The sequence below is a fragment of the Otolemur garnettii genome, unplaced genomic scaffold (genome assembly GCF_000181295.1).
Source record: "Otolemur garnettii isolate 467f Iridium unplaced genomic scaffold, OtoGar3 scaffold00025, whole genome shotgun sequence".
NCBI lineage: Eukaryota > Metazoa > Chordata > Mammalia > Primates > Galagidae > Otolemur > Otolemur garnettii.
In genome coordinates this window covers 10,829,482-10,845,386 of record NW_003852420.1, presented here as the reverse complement: position 1 = coordinate 10,845,386, position 15,905 = coordinate 10,829,482, and the positions used below count along the sequence as shown (strand labels likewise).

Genomic DNA, 15,905 nt, shown 5'->3' with positions numbered 1-15,905 from the left:
AAAAAAAAAAAGAACCCAAATCTTGCCATGGCCTACTCACTATTTAGTAGAAGGCTTGAGGACAATGCCAAATAGAGTCAGGCTTCCTTTCCCCAGTCTCAGAAATACCTTCCTGAACCCACGTTTTACAGGCAGGGCCCATAAGTGTCAGACTTGGGTCATGGCCACATGCTCAGGACAAGCCCCATGACATCTGCCCCATGAGCAACCAACCTGGATCATCTCAGAGAGGAAGGGGAATATACAAGAAGCCCGGAGAGGCAGGGAGCAACTTCAGGGCATTTGGGGTCTTGGAGAGAAAGGCTTTATGTACATATATACTTTATACAAGCAGTCCCCAGGTTACGATCAAGATAGGCCTGTATAGGCTTGTTCTTAAGTCAAATTTGTATGTAAGTTAGAATAGGTACATTTACCTATGACCCATAATAGCTTCCATTTGTAAATGTGAGCTGTACATAAGTCGGATGTTTGTAACTTGGGAACTGCTTGTATATGGCCTTCCAGCAGGTCTATGTGGATATCATTACTTTACACAACTATAGAACGGAATTTAACCCCAAACAGGACTTTGCCTAAGTGGAGTGGTTTGAGGGACACAGAAAAGGCCACTGCATCCACATACTGTCCCCAGCCAGCCTGCCTTTGTAGCTGAAATTCTAGCAGTTGCTGTCTGTTTCTATGGATTAAATCACCATGGCTGGCTGACCTAAAAATGTGTTTTGAAGGGTATTACATATACATAGCTTCTTATCAGTCAAGAACACTTGAGTATAAATCACTCTAGCAGATTCCCTTTTAACTCTTCTTCTAGCTGATAAAAAAGAGCTGTACAGAAATGGATACAGAATTAGTAAGCTTAGATTCAGGCTGGAGGGTGGGGAACGTCAGATGGATAACACAGGGCATTCCAAGAAGGCCGCCTGGAAAGCCTGTGGCAGCTGTGGAAACAAGCCAGCCACTGAGAGCTTGTGCAGTTTGCCCAGGTCACAGCAGCAAACTGGGCCCAGATGTGTAGACGCAGAGGACGGGTGAGCTTCCTCAGTTGCCCAACAAAAGGAGCCTGCTTGGGAGCCTTCTGAAAGGGTCATTTCATGAAAACTTCCCTCTGAAAAATCTCCCCTCCAAAGCTGTGCTCCACAGGAATGCAACAGAAAAACTCAAACTTACTAGAACAAAACTGGATCTGGATGAACCCTTCCAATGAACCCCAAGAACTCTTAAACTTCCTTCAAGAACTCTAAGGGCCCTTGAAGTTCTCTGGAAGGGACGTCCTACATGGGTGGCCACTCACTATGGCAGGAGAGATAAGGACCTTTGAGACCCCCAGGAACCCTTAGGCCCAGGACATACACTGACAAAGACCAGGCTGCCCACCCAGGGCAGGAGATTCACAGGCCTTTCCTGAGGACTCCTTACCTCTCGGTGCCGGAGCTGCAAATTTTGGCCTTCATAGTACAAGTTGTAGGTCTTCAGATGCAAGAGAAGTTCATTCCTTAAAGGGAAAAAGATACAAGAGTTTGGGGCCAGGTGCCGTGGCTCATGCCAGTAATCCTAGCACTCTAGGAGGTCAATGAGGGTAGAGTGCTTGAGCTCAGGAGTTAGAGACCAGCCTGAGCAAGAGCAAGACCCCATCTCTACTAAAAATAGAAAAATGAGCCAGTGTTGTAGTGATGGAAAGAACGATTTAGGAACTTCTAGGTGTTTCAGCAGATTAATAGGCATAGGTCAGGGCCTTGCTAACTGTAGGCCCAGCTACTCCAGAGGCTGAGGCAAGAGGATCTCTTAAGCCCAAGAGACTGAGGTTGCTGTGAGCTATGATGCTCAACTTAGCACTCAACTCAGGGCAAAAAAAAAAAGATATACGAGGTACAACTTTATCAGCTGAAGCCACTTATAATGCAGCTGTTCCCTTCCTAGCTCACACCTAACCTGGTCTGTAATTATCCACCTTTGGGTGTTCACACACATGCACACACACACACACAGAGCTCTGCCACCGTCACTCTATCACCATCCTCCCCTAGAATCAAGTAAGCACCAGGCCAGAGCAGACTCTAGGTCAGGAGCAGCTCCAGAACACCAAAGCAGGTCTTGTCTGCTGACAACAGGACAGTAACTGGCGTCTCTCACAACACGCCCCCACACGCAAGCTGAATAGGCCGGTGTTAATAAGATTCACAGAGACAAACACGTTCAAAGGCCACAGACAGGGTTCTCCGGCCCCTCCATTGAGTTTCCTCCCTTAAGCATGCTGAGTGAGGGAAACGAAGTTACTACAGGCCTGCTCAAAACTTAGGAACTTCCAGGCGTTTCAGCAGATTACTAGGGACAGGTCTGGGCCTTGCTGACTTATGCTTCATAGACATGACCTTACCCTGTGTTTAAACAACTTACAAACCCATGTATACAATGGAATGCTATTTCATTCATAGAAAAAGATAGAGACTTTACAACTTTTGTATTAACCTGGATGGCGTTGGAGAGCCTTCTTCTTAGGAAAGGATCACGGGAATGGAAACTAACAAGAAGCCAGAACACAAACAAACACACTTCAGCATAAGAGAAAACCTCAACTAAATTCTAGTTGGGGGAAGAGGGGAAGAGAGAAGGGGGAAGCAGAGAGGAGGAGGGGAGAGAGGGATCAGTGTGCTCCCACCTAATGGGCACCGTGGAAGGGTACATGGCACACCTCCTGGTCTACAAAAGAGACTTTACCTAACAAATGCAATCAATGTAACCTAATCGTTTGTACTCTCATAGTAATCTGAAATTAAAAAAAAAAAAAAACTTACAAACTCCCAGCAAAGTGAAATGAATAAATAAAGGCAACTACACTCACACAACAGAATATTGCACAGTGATAGGAATGTGAATGATGACACACAGCGAGGACAAATGTCCCAGGTGTGTGAGAGAAAGAAGCCAGACACAGCAGAGCACACCGTGTGTGATGCCGTTTACGTGAAGGTCTACATGGAGTGTTGGAATTCAGAACAGGATTCACCACGGGGAGTAGTGAAAAGATGTGGGCATAATGGGACTGCCGGGCCCCAGCAATATTCTTCCAGTTCATAAAAAATCAAAAAATCAAAAAACAAAACAAAAACAAACCTTAGAAACTCCCGCTTTGAAGCCTAGGATTGAGCCTCCTTAGCTGCCCAAAACTGGTGCCACTCAGAGAGCACAACTCTGCTGAATGTGGCCAGAGAAGAGATGCCACCCTCCCACCCTCCTTGTGATAAGGGAACCCCCACCCCCTGCAATCAACCCTAAGAATTCACAAATCTAGTTTGTTTCTGTTTTTTGTTTGTTTGGGCTTTTTTGTTTTTTGTTTTTTTTTTTGAGACAGAGTCTGACTGTGTCACCCTGGGTAGAGTGCTGTGGCATCATAGCTCACAGCAACCTCAAACTCCTGGGTTGGAATGATCCTCTTGTCTCAGCCTCCTAAATTACCAGCGCCCATCTGCCACAACATCCAGCTCACAAATCTAGTTTTATCTAAAAGCGCATGTTACTATACTCCATGGGGGATGAGCGGGAGAGAGGTGTAGGGGCTGTTGTGTGCTTCTGCCTATTCCCAGGCAAGAGGTAACAGTTCAGTCTCTCTGAACACGGTCATTCCCTGGAGAGCTATTTGGATCACACGGAAGACAAAACCTGCTGGAAATTCCAAGAAACTCCTGACAAGTTCAACCTAGATGAACTGGAATCATTCTGTGCAAGCAGAAATGAATTACTGAAAAGTATGATTCCAAGTAACCTAAAACACAAGGCTATTTGGTACTTTTGAACAGATCAGAAGCCAAGGTTTAAAACTTCTGGTCAGTAGAAGTCCCTGGGGAGGTCTTTCAGTGAAGAGATAAGAGTGATCAAGACACAACTACAACAGGGACTCTACCCAACAAATTCAAACTTAATTGTTTGTACCCTCACATGAATCTGAATTAATAATAATAAAAGAGATAAGAATGACCCAGATCTCACACAACTGGTGTCTGTGTATGACCAAGAGTACTTATGGACTTCAAATAATTTAGTCTCAGATAAATTAAATATTTAATTAAGACAGAGAGAATTCAGTATGTAAAATCCCTGTGCTGAACCTAAAACATAGATCTTCAGGGAGGCGCCTGTGGCTCAGTGGGTAGGGTGCCGGCCCCATATACTGAGGGTGGCAGATTTGAACACAGCCCTGGCCAAATTGCAACAAAAAAATAGCCTGGCGTTGTGGCAGGTGCCTGTAGTCCTAGCTACTTGGGAGGCTGAGGCAAGAGAATCGCCTAAGCCCAAGAGCTGGAGGTTGCTGTGAGCTGTGACTCCACAGCACTCTATCGAGGGCAAAATATATATATACATCTTTAAACTTAGTTCAAAAAAGTCCACTGTGGTACAACCCCAGTCACATTTGCAAAAGCTCTGAGTTCAAGAGGCCTCAGTACATAGAAGGCAATGAAATTGTCCCCTGCTGTGCCAATTTTTAGCCAGAACCATAACAGCCCAGGGACACATTACACCAGCCAGGAGTCCACGAAGGAACACCACAGGACAGTGAGGAGCATTTTAGCCCATTTAGGCTGAGGATACCATAAGCTGGCTGGTTCATAAACAACGGAAATGTACGTCTCATGGTTCTGAAGGCCAGAAGTCCAAGATCAAGGTAGATTCAGTATCTGGTGAGAGCCCATCCTCACAGCCAGCACCTGCTCACTGTGTCCTCACATGTGGAAGGGTAAACAAGCTCTCTCGGCCTCTTGTATAAGGGGCACTCCAACCTTATCACCATCCAAGGGCCCCACCTCTTAATACTAGCACCTTGGGAGGGTAGGTTCCAACATATGAATTTGGGGGAGGACCAAACATTCAAACCGTAGCAAACAGCCACCAGCCAACTCCTCTCCTGGAAGCCTTTCAGGACACCACCCCTCTTCAGCCCCTCCAACGTCCAAAGCCTCCCCTTTACTTAAACGCCAGTGTTTGGGGGTGTGCCTTTATCTATGGTGGCAGCCTTGCTGATGCGCCCGGTAGGTCCAGGTTCAGCTGCTCCGCTCCTTCATGCTTATGGGTGCCCCATCTGTCTGATGTACAGGGGAAGCCCCCTCTGCCAGTGGCTGGCATCCACTCACAGCATCCCAACACAGGATTGGCCCCTGGGGACATAGCACCGTAGTAAAACATCTTACTTGGAAATGTATTTATCTTGTCCACATGGGACCAGGGAAGTTTGGTGACTGTAGTCCATTCTTCCTTTCTCTTTTCATCAGAAGAAGCCTGTATTCAAAAGGAGAAGACAGAGGTTAATGTCAGGTTGTGTCCTTGGAAACTTGGCAGCACTTGGGCAGCAGGGGGTGGGAGTGGAGGGCAGAAGTGCAGGACACAAAATTGGATGACATAGCTCTTTGTTTCCCCCAGATCCACAGCTAACACTGGCCTAGGCCTAGGGAGATGCCACTCTGCCAGCTGTGGCCTCTGCTTGCCACAGCCTCTGGGAAAAACACCCAAAGGAGCCAGGCACGGGGGATCACACTTGTAATCCTAGCACTTTGGGAGGCTGAGGTGGGTGGATTGCATTGAACTCAGGAGTTCGACATCAGCCCGAGCAAGAGCAAGACCCCGTTTCTACTAAAAATAGAAAAACTAGCCAGGCATTGCGGCAGGCCCCTATAGTCCCAGCTACTTGGGAGGCTGAGGCAAGAGGATCTCTGAGCCCAAGAGTTTGAGGTTGCTGTGAGCTGTGATGACACAACACTCTACCAAGGGTGACAAAGTGAAACTCTGTCTCAAAAAATAAATAAATAAAATTTAAAAAAATTAAATTACCTAAAAAAAAAAGAAAAGAAAAGAAAAACTGGCTCAGCATCTATAACACCACAGCACTTTACCCCGGGTGACAGAGTGAGACTCTGTCTCAAAAAAAAAAAAACACCCAAAGGAAAGATGACAACCTTTCACAGTCTGAGAATAAATGCCCTAACCATAGAGAAGGCAGTATTTTCTTGAATGTTTAAAGAACAATGTAAACTTGAATGTTTATTCAAGTTGGTTCTGAGGACAATTGGTGAGTCCTCTCTGAAGCCACCTTCATAAGACAGAACAGAGACCTATCTGACCGGGATAGCTCAGATTCTATTGAGATATACCGAAGATTGGTAAACCACCTAAAAAAAAACAAATATAGCTGTGTCAAATAAATCATAGCATATATATGTCTGCAATGACCATTACAACAGGACAGCATAAAAGGCAATTTAATTATCTGGGAAAATAATAAATTGTGAAAATGCAGGTTACAGAACCATAGTTCAATTTTCTTTACAACACATGTAAAGTGTAACATACGCACATATATAAACGAGCACACATTGCTGTGTGAATTTATATACTCGCACGTGTGCACTGTATATACATGTGCGGGCTTTTCAGCCTCAGCTCTATGAACACTTGGAACCTGATCGTTCTCTGTGGTGGGGGGCTGTCTTGTGCATGGGGGGTGTTCAGCAGCATCCCTGGATTCCACCCACAAGACACTGCCAGTACTGCCCCAGTTATGACAATCAAACATGGCTCCACAGGCATTACTAAGTGTCCCTGAGGGCAAAATCACTCCAGAAAGAGAACCACTGGCACGTGTATGTAAATGAACAAAAGGCTGGCTGTATTTGAGTAATGGCATTTCCAGTGATTTTTCAAAACCATTTTATTATGAAAATTTTCAAACATAAATATGACAGTTGGATGCTGTGGCTCATGCCTATAATCCCAGCAATTCGGGAGGCCAAGTCAAGATGTTTGCTTCAGGCCAGGAGTTTGAGACCTGTTTGGGAAACAGAGCAAGACCCCATCTCTACACAAAGTAAAAAAATTATCCAGGTATGATGGCATGCACCTGTAGGCCCATCTACTCTGGAGGCTGAGGCAGGAGGATCACTTGAGCCCAGGAATTTGAGGTTACGGTGAGCTATAATCAGGCCACAGGGCCATGGGGCCATCGCACTCCAGCCTTGGCGACAGAGAGAGAACTTATCTCTAAAAAGAAAGAAAAAGAAAAGAAATATGACATGTGTTTGTGTTGTTTTAAACCACCAAGTCTGTGGTGATGTTTTACAGCAGCAAGAAGAAAACAGGGGCATTCTGAGGGGAGGGATGTGATCTGTTGCACAATTTGGAAAAATTGTGGAGAAAGGATGGGAGAAGGTGGCTGGGGACTGGGTCCTGGCACCAGAGGTCAGGAGAGTGAATGAGGCCATCCGAGGAGAGCAGGGAAGGCAAGGAGGGCAGGGCCCCCAGGAGCCCAGGTGGTCAGGGTGGGCAGAGGAAGAGGGGTCACAAGAGACAGGATAGCCTGGAAGCCCAAGGACAGTGCTTTGAGAAAGAGGCCACAGTCAGTACAACCAGGAGCTGGGAGCCAAAGTCCCAGGAGGGAGACCCACAGTAGCCTCTGATTTACAGGGGACCTGGGCAGAGTCACTTACACAGCCTGGCTGGAGTGGAAATTGGATGAACAGTGCCTGCCATCACCAGCCCTTTGCACCCTGAGCGCTGGAGTCTTCCTTTGGTCAGGGGGAATGTTATTCTATGCTTTCTTTTGTTATTTCTCTTCTCTCTCCCATTCTTGGTTCTTCTGAATCTCTCTCTCCTCTCTCCAGCACTATCTATCCACTCATTTCTGTAGCAATTCTCTAAGTCTCAGACCCTTTTTATTCATAATCTCTCCATCTCCTTTTTTTCTTTCTTTCTTTCTTTTTTTTTTTTTGAGACAGAGTCTTACTATGCCACCCTCATAGAGTGCCCTGGCATCATAGCTCACAGCAACCTCAAACTCCTGGGCTCACTCAATTTTCATGCCTCAGCCTCCCAAGTAGGTGGGATACAGGCACCCACCACAATGCCTGGCTAGTTTTAGAGATGGGGTCTCGCTTGCTCAGGCTAGTTTTAGAGATGGGGTCTCACTTGCTCAGGCTGGTCTCGAACTCCTGACCTCAAGTAATCCACCCACCTTGGCCTCCTAGAGTCCTGCACCTCTCTTCACCAACTTTCTAACCACGCAGCACATCACTGGCTAGTCCCAGCCAGCAGAAAAAAAACAAGCTAAATTTACATACACTTTAAGGCAAACACAAGAGTAGCCCTAACAAAGGGCCGGAAATTTACAGTTAAGTCTGATATTTTTTAAACAGAGCATTGTTTCTCACTCAAGGAAGGGTCAGAGGAAGATGGGTTATGGAGCTGGAATGTGGACTCAATTGGACACTTCCTTCAAGGGTGGCTGCCAATATCTGCAGCCTTTGAGAGAGGGATTCACTTAACAGACTGGCTGCCACTCTTCTGCCTTCCCTGTTATTATCTAGAATGTGTGGAGCCCTCTTGGGCTTCAAAATGCCTTGTAAAAACCATTCACAAGCATCACTTCCCACAATGCCTTGGGATATGGACCAGGTCTTTGTGGAAGGGAAAGCAAGGCAGGGAGGAATGGGGGGGGGGGGATGTCCCATAGCAGCCCGCATCTCAGACACAGAACTGAAACACTTCAGAGCACTGAAACACTTCTGAGAAAAGGGATAAGAAAGAAAGGGCGGATTTTACACAAATAATTTTTAATGTGGCGCTGCTCTTAGAATGTTAAACAGTTAAATCTACCAAGCGGGACGTAGCTATTTAACTCCTCAAAACTTCTAAACCAGTACTTCTCTTTAGAAAACTAGTGTAGAAAATTACATTCCCTTAGACACAGCAATCTTCTGCCTGCTGCTTCTTTCTGCTCTTGGGCCTGCAGCTCCCAGCCTGGGCCTCTCTCCTGCACATGTCCCCAGTCTCATGGTTACTTCTTCAGGCAGGGAAGGGTTCAAGGCCAGCCCAAGGGTGCTAACCTGCTGCCTTAGGTCAGGGAATTCCTAGAAGCAGAGCCCAAGACGAAGATCCCTGGACACGTGGAAGTGTTTCCTGGAGAAACCTGTGAGGGAGTAAGGGAAGCGGGATGGGGTACAGGGCTCGGCTGGGGTCCAGCCACAGCTTGGTCCCAGGGAGAGCTCTGGGGTGTAAGGGGCACTACAGAGTGGTCCCAGCCAGGACCCTGGAGCCCTGTCAGTTACTGGCTGAGAGCCACCCATGGGAGGAAGGGTGACCTGCCCTCACTTCCTACAAGAACAATTATGAGGATGAAGCAGTCAACACAACACACGCCACAGACTGGAGGACTCGTGGGCACGCAGTGTCTGCTGCACCTGCCCCGTGTCTGGGACTGAACAGCTACAAGCCCTGTCACCTTCCCCTTCCCCCTCCCCTTCCCGAGGCTGGGAGGCCACAGCTGTCCAGTCAGGACCTTTGGTTTATGTGTCTGTTTTATGCCAGGACCAGCCTGGTGCTGTGTGAGCCAAGGCTGCAGGGACAGGGCAGACGCAAAGCCCTGCCGCAGTTGCACAAAGGATCTTTCCCTTTTCCTTCCCACAGACCCCCACTGACAGGTGTTTCCAGCTTTCCCAAGAATAAAAGAAAGGCTGTCCAAGCCCTTGAAATTCACAGGCTGAGCTTCCTGTGAGACCAAACACGAGTCCTCTGGATGCTCTGGGAGGTGGAAAAGGCATCCGGAGCTCCCACCAAAGACGGCAGCTCTTGGTCCCTCCTACCCGGTCGAGGAGCCTGGAGAGCACAGGGGGTTAACCCAGTCTCCCAGCACCCCAGGACCTTGGCCCGTCCCTCCAGTTCTGTTTGGGCCCAGAGACCAAGCACCTCTCCCCGTATTTATCAGCTCAAAAGTCCCCAGAAGGAGAGGGGCAAATGCGGAACCGAAAGGCAGTCAACCCTGGCATGAAAGTCCAGAGTGAGGGAGACTTTGGGTTGCTTTTGGAGTTTTTTTGTTTGTTTGCTTTTTCCTAAACTGTCTTGCTGATTGTAGAACAAGGGCCAGTCCCTCCCACCCCCTTCTCTGCTGATGGAGGGATGGTGGGGAGGGGAGGGAAGTCCCATCTCTGAGAAAGTACCCCTGGGAGAAGGGAGAGACAGATGCGGGGAGGAGAAGGCTTTCACAGAGAATTCCCGGGGTGGGGGGGCAAACCACACAGAGCCACCCCTGACCAGTGCGAAGCCAGACACTGGGTGAGGCCTCAGCTGTGTCCTGGGACACATGACATCTCAGAGGTGTAGGCTTTGCTAATTAGATTCTTCTGGAGCAAAGGCAGGAGAGGGGAGTTGCTTTTAAAATCCTGGTGTCCAGGGTTCAGCTCAGATCAGTTCCCTCTGACCGTTTTTCTGAGAGGTGCCCAGGCATGAGCATTTTAAAGCCTGTCCAGGTCACACCAATGTAGAGCCAGGGCTGAGAACCACTGAGAAATCTGGTAGGGCTAGAGCTGTGTGGACTGAGGCCATTCCCAAATGTACAGTAGAACCTCCACAGTTGACCTCCTCCTTACCTCTTTAAGTTGACCTAATTTCCAGAGACTGGACATACACCCTGTGTACGTATCAGTATGACAGGCCTGGTTCCTTCTGTTGACCACCTCCGTATGTTAACCAGTTTGTTACAGTGCCTCAGGTGGTCAACTAACAGAAGTTCTACTGTACTTCAAAGCAGCCTTTCAAGAAAGGAAAAAATGGAATTTTCTAAAAGCAAACTAGTTGGCTATTTAGCGCCCTCTCCCCATTACTAATATTTCTGAGGAAGAAGGGGACGGTGTGGAGCAGCCTGAAGGCCCATGTGTGCAGGCGCAGCGCTGACGCTAAGTGCCCCTGCTCATGCACCATGTCACAGGAGCAGCCAGGAAGCCAGAGCCAGCACCAGGCCTGAAATGTTCGCTAGAGCCTACAGCTTCCCCTTTTGGGAACTGTCCCCACCTCTTGTCAGAGCCCTTCCTCTCCCACTGAAGACAGTCTGGGTTTGGGGTGGAGAAGAAAGTTATCTGACACAGTGCTTCATACTAAAGTGTTAAAGACTGACCCAGCCAGGTCTCCTGAGGGAAATCTGCTGTGTAACCAGGCAGCCCCAGAGAGGACAGTGCTGGGCCCTCTGCCTGCCCTTCAACCCCATCTCTGCTTCAGCCCCTGCCGTTGGGGCAGGAAGACTGCTGATGGCAAACAGGAAACCCCAGAGCAATTGTGCCACACACAAGGACGGAGACTTGAGCTGCGTGCAGGGCTGGGGCCCTGCCAAGACCTAGAGATAACAACAGATTCCATATCAGTTTTCTAAACCTGAGCCTGTCCTCAAAAGGAGCACTGTAACACAAAAAGGAGCCTGTAACACAAAATTCGGGATTCTCTGGAAGAAATAGAAGGTCCACTTACTGTCCTATCTGGGACCTGTACCTCCTCTGCCTCCTTTCCCACTCTGCTCAGGTAAGGATCTAGCCCCAAACACCACTTGGGGGAGAACAGGCCAAGTGTCCTGGGTCCATCTACTCGCTTCCCCTTTGTGACTAAAAAGGCCTTTCTCCTCCCCACCCCAAAGGAATTTTAAGCCTCAGGAAAGAAAGAGAGGAAGGTATTTGGGAAGAGGTTGCCTGCCCTGCCAGGGAAGGGACAGCACTTAGAGGGCAGATAGAAAAGGGCTGAGCTCAAGAGAACTAGCAGCAGGCAGCACAGGGGATGGGTCCTTGACATCTGTCTCATCTGTTTGGTAACAGAATCAATCAGGGAGACTTTCATGCTAATACAACAGATGCTAAAACAACAGATGTGAGCCTAGTATGGATGCACTGTTCACCTGCTTTGACCCTAATCCCTACCACAACCCCATTACGAAAGACACTTTGGGGCACCACGGCTCTTGGCTCTAATCCAAGCATTCTGGGAGGCTGAGGTGGGTGGATCACTTAAGCTCAGGAGTTTGAGACCAGCCTGAGCAAGAGCAAGACCTTGCCTCTACTAAAAACAGAAAAACTAGCTGCGTGTTGTGGGCCTGTAGTCCCAGCTACTTGGGAGGCTGGGTCAAGAAGATCAATCGTTTGAGTCCAAGAATTTGAGGTTGCTATGAGCTGTGATGCCACAGCACTCTACCCAGAGTGACAGAGTAAGACACCATCTCAAAAAAAAAAAAAAAAAAGAAGAAAAGAAAAAGAAAGACACTTTATTATCCCTGGTTTGCAGATGAAGCCATTGAGGCACAAAGGAGCTAAGCAACTCTCCCAAAGACACACGGCTAGTAACGGACAGAGCTGAGTTGCAAATCTGGGACTGCTCAGCGACAAAGCAGAAACCCTTATAGAGTGCAACTTCTCCTGGGGTGAAGAGGATAAAAGCTTTCAGCCCCCAATCAACTGACCCAGCTATATTCTACAGGTGTGTTTCTCCCATGGGGTGTGCATCAGTCCCTAGAGGGCTCCTTAAAATACGGAGTGTGGCCCCTCCCTCCAGGTTCTGGTTCAGTAATTCTAGGGTAGGGACCAAGAAAGTGAATTTACAACAAGTTCCCCGGATGCTGATGCTGCTGGTAACAGGCTTACCTCAGTCCCTGCAAGAATCCCAGGGGACAGTTTTACCAAGGAGGAAACAGAAGGTCCCAGGCATTGGGCGACTTGTCCCGGGTCACACAACCAGCCTGAAGCCCAGTGCTCCTTCTGTGCTGCCTCGGCAGAGAGCTGGATCTGAGGGACTGGCTACATGAAGGTGCAGGCCAGCTGCAGTTTGCAGCCCCCAGCAAGCCTACTAGGCCTGGGGCAGGGAAGTGAGTGAGTGACCAGCCCAGAGGACAAGCTGTGAGAGAAACAGACCCCACAGATGCCAGGGAGAAAGACCCAAAGCAGGACGTGGGCACCAGAGCCACTGACTCTCACCCCATATCACCCTCTGTCCACCCTCCACACTCATGGGCCCTACACATTGCTCCCACCCTACACCCATAAGAAGCCTCTGTGTCTGACAAGTGACAGGGCCAGGTCCATCCAGAGGTCACCCAGGCCTGCACCCCATACAGGAGGGATGGAAGTGCAGCAGAGCAGAGCTGGGATCCCCCAAGCAAGTCTTTGCAAAGCCCCAATTCTTCTCACCCCTAGGCGGGGCCTCGACCCCAGCCTCCCTGCTCAGGCCCTGCACACAGATCTGAATTCCCTGATGGGACTGCAGGAGATCTGAGCAAGTGGTTTTGAGACTCCTCTGAGTGCCTCGCCAACAGGTGGGTTGCCAGAGGGGTGACCCAGAAGGTCACCCCTGGGGCCACCCAAACAATAGTCTCGCAGGCCGGAGAAGCAGCCACGTGTTTATAGGGAAGTCCTTCCAGCAGCCACCAGTTTCGACCTTCTGGATGAATGTTTACAAGGAAGCCCAAAGGCCCTTAGCCTCTTGTCAGAGCAACAGGGTGTCGGAGCAGGACAACCCAGTTTGATGAAAATATCTCAAATTGTATATAAAACCAGCTCACTGTACCCCATGATTGCACTAATGTACACAGCTATGATTTAATTAAAAAAAAGAAGGGATGGGAAGGAAGTAAAAACTCCAGACAGAAAAGGCTGTGTGAGTGGGTGTGGGTGTCTGTATGTAGGGGTGTATGTCTGTGTGTATGGGCGTGGGTGTCTGTATGTAGGGGTGTGTGTGTCCATGTGTATAGGTGTGGGTGTCTGTATGTAGGAGTGTGTGTGTCTGTATGTAGGGGTATATGTCTATATGTACAGATGTGTGCCTGTGTGTTTGAGTGTGGGTGTCTGTATGTATGAATGTGTCTGTGTGTTTGGGTGTGGGTGTGTGTGTGTATGGTTATGTGTGTCTGTATGTACGGATGTGTTTGTGTGTTTGGGCATGGGCGTGTGTCCATGTGTATGGGTGTGTCTGTATGTATGAGTGTGGGTGTCTGTATGTACGGATGTGTCTGTGTGTTTGGGTGTGGGTGTTTGTCTGTATGTATGGGTGGTGTGTCTGTGTGTATGGTTGTGTGTGTCTGTATGTACGGATGTGTCTGTGTGTCTGGGTGTGGGTGTCTGTATGTACGGATGTGTGTCTGTGTATATGGTTGTGGGTGACTTTATGTATGAATGTGTCTGTGTGTTTGGGTGTGGGTGTGTGTCCATGTGTATGAGTGTGTTTTTCTGTATGTATGGATGTGTATGTGGGGGTGTGTGTGTCCATGTGTCTGGGGGTATGTGTCCATGTATATAGGTTTGTGTGTATCTGTGTGTATGTATGGGTGTGTGTACATCTGTGTGTATGGGTTTGTATATCTGTATGTATGTGGGGGGGGTGTGCGTGTCCCTGTGTATGCGTGTATGTCAGAGTCTGTGTGTTTGGTTGCGTGTCCGTGCATATGGGTGTGTGTACGTGTGAGGTGAGTAGGTGCAGAATTTAGGTTCCAGCTCAGAGAAATCGGGGACCTACCATGCTAACCCCTACTATCTGCTGACCTGTGGGGAACAGCCTGTCACATCTGCCTCCCGGAAGCAGCACCTCTATGACCTTCAGCCAGAGGGGCCTGGCCAGACGAGAAATTCCATGTGACAGGTTTGGCCCAGGGGAGAGTGGGAAGCCGGTGGAGACAACACTGGCTCCAATAAAGCCAGTGGGATGGAACACTCCCCGACCTGAGCTCTCAGCACTGAGCGCTTTCCGCGTCCTACCTGCGCAAGGGGAAGTCACACTTCCTTCCAGTCCAATCATTACCGGAGGGCCTGAGGCCTGTGTCCTTTGCTGCTCTCACTCTCCCGCCTGAGAGGCTGGTCTCTCAGCTCTGCAGAGACACGCTGCCCATCCCGGCAGGTGGGGGGCTGATCCGGTTCTCTGCTTCCTACAAGCACAGGTTTCTTTGATAGCCACGCTTCCTGTTTACTGGGTGGTTTCCAAATCACAGGCCTCTCTGAGACGCATCTCTGACCTCACATCCCCTTCCTAAAGGGAACCCCAGCAGTTCTTCCTTTTTTGGTGCTATAGGCTGAGACTCTGAGCTCTGTGTGCAGAGACCTTGGGGCCTCCACTACTTGCTACCTGGGTATAGAAAAGCTAGGGTGCCTGGCCTCCCCCACCTCCAGAAATGGGCAGGTTTCCGGGATGTGAGAAGTGGTGAGGGGAGAGCAGGTGTGTGCTGAGGGCAGAGAGGCGGGAACCACAGCCCTGTGGGGCCACCTTGCATCCATTATCCTTTAACCATGTTAACACACCCAGCATCACATGCAGGGAAATCCACCTTCCCCAGCAGATCTAGGGCCCTTTGCAATGCCAGGAAAGATGGCACATCTGGGAGTTTCCAGAACATTTCCAGGAGGCTGAGAGGAAGTTTGCCACAATACCACATTCATGGCCTCCTCCAACTGCCCTGCCCTGTGACCAGCTGACTAACCCTAAAGGACAGTCAGCACCATGAAAAACAGAATTGCTCCTCAAAATGACCTTCAGAGGTCATCTCTATAAAATCTTTTTTTTTTTCTTTTTGGCTATAGTATTTTATTTTATCATTATTATTATTATTATTTTGAAACAGTCTGACTTTGTGGCCCTCAGTAGAGCGCCATGGCATCACAGCTCACAGCAACCTCAAATTCTTGGGCTCAAGCAATTCTCTTGTCTCAGCCTCCCAAGTAGCTGGGACTACAGGCACCCACCATAACACCCAGCTATTTTTAGAGATGAGGTCTCTCTCTTGTTGAGGCTGGTCATAGAAATTGTTAACTTTGTTACCAACTTCAGCAGGTACTTCTCTCCAGTAAAGCAGTAGCTGCAACCAAGTCAAGACAAATTATTTCACTACAACATGAAAATAGCAACCTTTGGCCTATTGCAAAAGGCTTTTCAAAGACGTCAGTCTCTAACTTGTAGAAAATGGAGGGAGGCAGAAATACAGAGTGCTGATACTATAACTTGATCTCACGTTGTGGTATATTTCCAGCTGCAGCATTTTTTCTTTTTTTTTGAGACAGAGCCTCAAGCTGTCCCCCTGGGTAGAGTGCCGTGGCATTACAGCTCACAGCAACCTCCAACTCCTGGGCTCAAGC

General features: G+C 48.7%; 1 protein-coding gene across 2 annotated transcripts in view; it reads right to left on the bottom strand.

Moving 5' to 3' along the window:
• RASSF2 (Ras association domain family member 2) overlaps positions 1–14,709 on the bottom strand; it is a 27,386-nt gene extending 12,677 nt beyond the window's left edge. Inside the window, exons 1-3 of one of the 2 annotated variants that reach the window (XM_003788034.3) lie at positions 14,538–14,709; positions 5,184–5,271; positions 1,420–1,495 (exon numbers count right to left, since the gene is read on the bottom strand). In XM_003788034.3, the coding sequence (XP_003788082.1) occupies positions 1,420–1,495; positions 5,184–5,242 (135 nt within the window). In that variant the 5' untranslated portion in view covers positions 5,243–5,271; positions 14,538–14,709. Of the gene's footprint in view, positions 1–1,419; positions 1,496–5,183; positions 5,272–8,867; positions 8,947–14,537 lie in introns of those variants that run through there. The other variant, XM_023512233.1, reaches the window with a different exon arrangement.
• Positions 14,710–15,905: the final 1,196 nt, after the last annotated feature.